The 5000-nt window shown below is 48.4% G+C and overlaps 1 protein-coding gene across 1 annotated transcript in view; it reads right to left on the reverse strand.

The window, feature by feature from the left end:
• The window catches only part of LOC134082450 (Wilms tumor protein 1-interacting protein-like), a 38351-nt gene that overhangs the window by 9050 nt on the left and 24301 nt on the right, over positions 1–5000 (reverse strand). The window contains exons 4-5 of the mRNA XM_062538180.1: positions 2791–2853; positions 1050–1180 (exon numbers count right to left, since the gene is read on the reverse strand). Coding sequence (XP_062394164.1) covers positions 1050–1180; positions 2791–2853 — 194 coding nt within the window. The remainder of the gene's footprint in view (positions 1–1049; positions 1181–2790; positions 2854–5000) is intronic.

Here is a 5000-nt window from a genome sequence, read left to right on the forward strand (position 1 = left end):
CTTAACTTTAAAGCAACACTTCTTATGATGTTCAGATTGCTGGTTGTTAGTGTAACCTGCGTTGTGTGGAACCACCGCGGTCCAGCCCTGCACACGCCCGGACTCGAACTCGCGAAACAGTAGCACCTCGAATCGGGAGTCGAGCGCGCTAACAATCCAGCTAAAAGCCCAGGCTACTAGCTTTCATGCCAGCAGCGCTCTTGAAGCGTCGGGGAGTGAGGTTTACTAACGTTCGACAAGCACAGCTAACTAGCTGGCATCCATTACATTAGTATGCTGTTACTTAGTTTGATGTATTTGAAGTATCTCCTGCTAAATAAGTTACAACAGATCAGTTTCTGAACTCATGTTTGAAGGACATTTGGGCTATATTTCAAATGTTAAATTGATGATAATTCTGCACTGTCTTCGACATCACATTGGTAACTAATTACAGACTTTCCTAGTGTGGTCCAGTTTTTTGCCCACAGTAGAATGATGTTTAAATATTAAAATATATGTGTTGAAGTGGTTTAGTTCTGAATCAAAATATCAATTTGAGGATGAAAATTACTGAAAGATGTGTCTCGTGCCAACAATAGCACTTTTGCACTCACTTTCCAACTGTGTAGATGCTGCTAACAGGGAGGCTACATAACTGGGCACATAACTGTAGCATTCCGTTAGCGGAGCATCCGCAGCAATAGTTAGCTTCCACTATAATTAATGTAACTGGCTACGCCAGATGTTATAGTGGCGTGTATGTTTGAAAAAAAACAGGCCGGTCTTCTAAGACTATTTTTACGCTCCACAAATGGATTGCTTCAGTTGTGGACCTGTGTAGCCTCCCTGTAAGTTTAGTCGCTAACAATAACATACAGTTATAATGATACACACAGGCTTACGGAGATAATGTCAAGTGCTGATCACCAAACTATCCATATGCATACAGATACATATCGCATAAACACATAAAAGATAAATCAAGCACTATGCGTGCGTGCATGCACACACACACACCCACACACACACACCAACCCACACACACACACACGCACACACACACACACCTGTGGTAGTCTTTGACGCAGTAGATCTTGTTCTCTGTGTCCACGGTGAAGGGCACTCCATCCAGACTCTCGTTGCAGATGACGCAGCGGAAGCAGCCGGGGTGGTAAGACTTGCCCAGGGCCTGCAGGATCTGAGCAGTGTGTGTGTGTGTGTGTGTGTGTGTGTGTGTGTTGGGAGGGGGAAGGGGGGAAGGGGGGAAGAGAATACAGATCATACACCAGAAACAACCAAACACAACCAAACACAATAGGGGGAGGGGGGGGGGGGGGGGGTGGTACAGTGGTAGTTAGGAAATCAGCCATTCAAACATAACACACCCAGAGCACATCTGAGGTGTGTGTGTGTGTGTGTGTGTGTGTGTGTGTGTGTGTGTGTGTGTGTGTGTGTGTGTGTGTGTGTGTTATACATACCGTTGTGTATGTATGTATGCATGCTTGTGTGCATGCTTGTGTGCGTGTGTACGTGTCTCTGTGTGTGTGTGTGTGTGTGTGTGTGTGTGTGTGTGTGTGTGTGTGTGTGTGTGTGTTTATACATACCGTTGTGTATGTATGTATGCATGCTTGTGTGCGTGTGTACGTGTCTCTGTGTGTGTGTGTGTGTGTGTGTGTGTGTGTTTGTGTGTGTGCGTGCGTGCATACGTGTGTGTGTGCGTGTGTGCGTGTGTGTGTGTGTGTGTGTGTGTGTGTGTGTGTGTGTACGTGTGTGTGTGCGTGTGTGCATGTGTGGAAACATCCAGACAGAGCCCTCACCCCTTTCCACACTCTCCTTGTCCTCCACCCCTCCCCCTCCTCCTTAGCCGTCTCAGTCCACCCTTTCACCCATTTCCCCACTAAGGCCATGAGTGTGTGTGTGTGTGTGTGTGTGTGTGTGTGTGTGTGGACGGATATGCCATCCAGCTGTATCGTCCTCCTGCACTGTCCCCCACATTCCCGTGTTAAGAGCTCGTGGCAGAAAGCCCCATCTGTTGGCCCTTAAAGGGCCACGTCACCCAACACAGGCACGTTGGTCTGGTCGCGGAGGGCTGAGGCTGTTCGGTGGAGACCGTGTGCCGTTTCCTCTGCTCATGTAAAAACGTGGGGTGGGGGTGTCACATAAAGGAAATCCCTGTTTGGAGTATGTAGGCTGAAAATGAACAGAGGCCTCTCCTCTAAAGGACTGTGTCCTCACTTTACCTGCACGGGTGCTAGATTGTGTGTGTGTGCGTGTGTGTGTGTGTGTGTGTGTGCGTGTGTGTGTGGGTGAGTGTGTAAGTGTGTTTGTGTATGTTACAGAGAGATGAGGAGGAAAATGAGAAAGATATAGGCTCTGTGTGTGAGAATAAGGCATTGTGTGTGTGTGTGTGTGTGTGTGTGTGTGTGTGTGTGTGTGTGTGTGTGTGTGTGTGTGTGTGTGTGTGTGTGTGTGTGTGTGTGTGTGTGTGTGTGTGTGAGTCACTATGCTACGCTGTGTGAATGAGTGTGTGGGTGTAGCTTTAAAATAACCACTTCCTCCCAATGCCTTCTCCAGATGTTGCCATGGAAGAAGCAACTTGGAGGTACATGGCTGTGTGTGTGTGTGTGTGTGTGTGTGTGTGTGTGTGCTTTCCTGGACAGCGATGAGGACTAAGGCATGATGGGAATGATTTGTTGGGTGGAGATTTAGTCTACACATGCTTCACACACACACATTCTCACACACACACATTCTCACACACACACACACACACACACACACACACACACACACTCAGTGTTGACTAACCATATCCATGATGAGATGGCCGCAGGCATTACACTTGTCTGCAGACTGCTGGAAACCGGAGTACTGAAAGACACACACACACAGTGGTCAGAGGAGATAGACAGATAGAGAATGGGTTTAGCAGAGAGAGAGAAAGAGGGAAAGAGAGGGATCTATGGAGAGGGTTTGGCATACAGAGGAGGAGAAGAGAAGGATAGCAGGATACAGGGAGCTGAAGAGGAGAGAGAGAAGTTATGAGAAAGACATTAGGATAAAGAGGGGGATGGACGGAGAGGGGTTAGAGGTAGAGAAACAGAGGGGGATAGAGAGGGGTTAGAGGTAGAGAAACAGAGGGGGATAGACAGAGAGGGGTTAGAAGTAGAGAAAGAGAGGGGGATAGAGAGGGGTTAGAGGTAGAGAAGAGAGGGGGATAGACAGAGAGGGGTTAGAGGTAGAGAAAGAGAGGGGGATGGACAGAGAGGACTTAGAGGTAGAGAAGAGAGGAGGAGGTGGGGGAGGACTAACTACAGCTGTTAACTTGCAGCACTTGCTATGACTGCAGCTCTGTGAGCACAGATTCCACACAGAACCATCATCTTGGAGTTGACTCCCTATACACTACATGCCTCTGGATTGGGCTCTCTCTCTCTCTCTCTCTCTCTCTCTCCCCCCTCCCTCCCTCACTCTCTCTCTCTCTCCCCCTCCCTCTCTCTCTCCCTCTCTCTCTCTCTCTATGCACTAAGGGGTCTTTGAGCGCCTGAGACGCTGGCTGTCCGTATGGTGGACAAGGCAACCGAAACACAACACAGTGACTCACAATGGCCTTCACGAGATGCCCAGGGTGGTCAGCGACCAGCGAAAGCAAACAGCCTTAAAGTGCCGTTAAAGAGACACTAATCTATTCCATACTCAACGGCTCAGCTCAGCCTGGGCTCAGATGGGAAAGAGAGAGGGGGGGGGGGTGGGGGGGATGTGGGGGGGTGTGGGGGGGCAATGCAAAGCGCCAGTGACGCATGGAAGGGGCACGAAGGGGAAACCAACAGAATAATTACACTCTCAGACTTCGACGTTAAAAATACCCGCGCCAACGTCTTTCAAGCATTTAATGAATTGTATGAAACCCAATGTTCCTTCAGAGAGAGAGGGGGGGGGGGGTGTATGTGTGTGTGTGGGTTGGGGGGGAGTTGGGCGTCTGATTGCTGACGGTGTCCATATGAGTGGAGATCAACACGAGGCCAATGGGTTAGCACGCTAATGAGAAGTGCAGTGGACGAGATGGAGTGGGCGCTTTCTATTCTGAGTGCCACCCACACACATGCTGTTTGCTGAGGGGCCATGCCAACACACAGGGCTCCTGTATGTGTGTGTGTGTGTGTGTGTGTGTGTGTGTGTGTGTGTGTGTGTGTGTTTTAATTGCTTGTTTGTGTGTTGTCATCCGTCCAATTTAGCATGTTACAAAAGAGTGAGGAGCGTGAAGGAGAATGACCGGTGTCTGTGTGTGTGTGTGTGTGTGTGTGTGTGTGTGACACACAGACACTATGAGTAAAACATCACTGAACTAAAACAAGCTGTTAGTCTTCTGGTGTGGAGTTCAAGCTTTTCAGCTTTAATCTGAAAGTACAGGTGCAGTGAGACGCCTCCATCATGAGCCACATCAACACATTAACCAACCAGATGGACAAGAGGCAGGACAGATGTGCACTGGGAACAGCTGGACTGCACACTTCAACTTCAACTTCAACTTTATTTTGTCCCCCAATGGGGCAATTCATTTGCAGGAGTGAAGAGCACAACACAACATACAACATAAACCACTCACATAAAGGGACAGATCACAGATGACAGCCAAAGACAACATGATGATAAGATGCATAAAAGAAAATAAAAAACAGGCTGTGCTGTGCCTAGACCAAGCTGGCCAAAGTGCTATTTGACTAAAGTGCGCTGTGCAATAGGCTACCTCCTTCTCTTGGAGTTGAGGAGGGAGACAGCAGAGGGGATGAAAGATTGTTTATATCTGTTGGTTTTGATTGGTGGAAGTCTGAAAAGGGAACCAGAAGGAAGCAGCTCAAATTGTTGGTATAGTGGGTGGGAGCTATCAGACAGGATAGATTTTGCTTTGTTGTGCAACCTTTTATTGCACATGTCCTGCAAGGTTTCCTGTTTCAAACCAATTATTTTGCTGCTGATGTTGACCACTCACATGGGCGAGAGAGAGAGGGATGGAGAGA

This window comes from Sardina pilchardus, chromosome 6 (genome assembly GCF_963854185.1).
Source record: "Sardina pilchardus chromosome 6, fSarPil1.1, whole genome shotgun sequence".
NCBI classification, from domain to species: Eukaryota; Metazoa; Chordata; class Actinopteri; order Clupeiformes; family Clupeidae; genus Sardina; species Sardina pilchardus.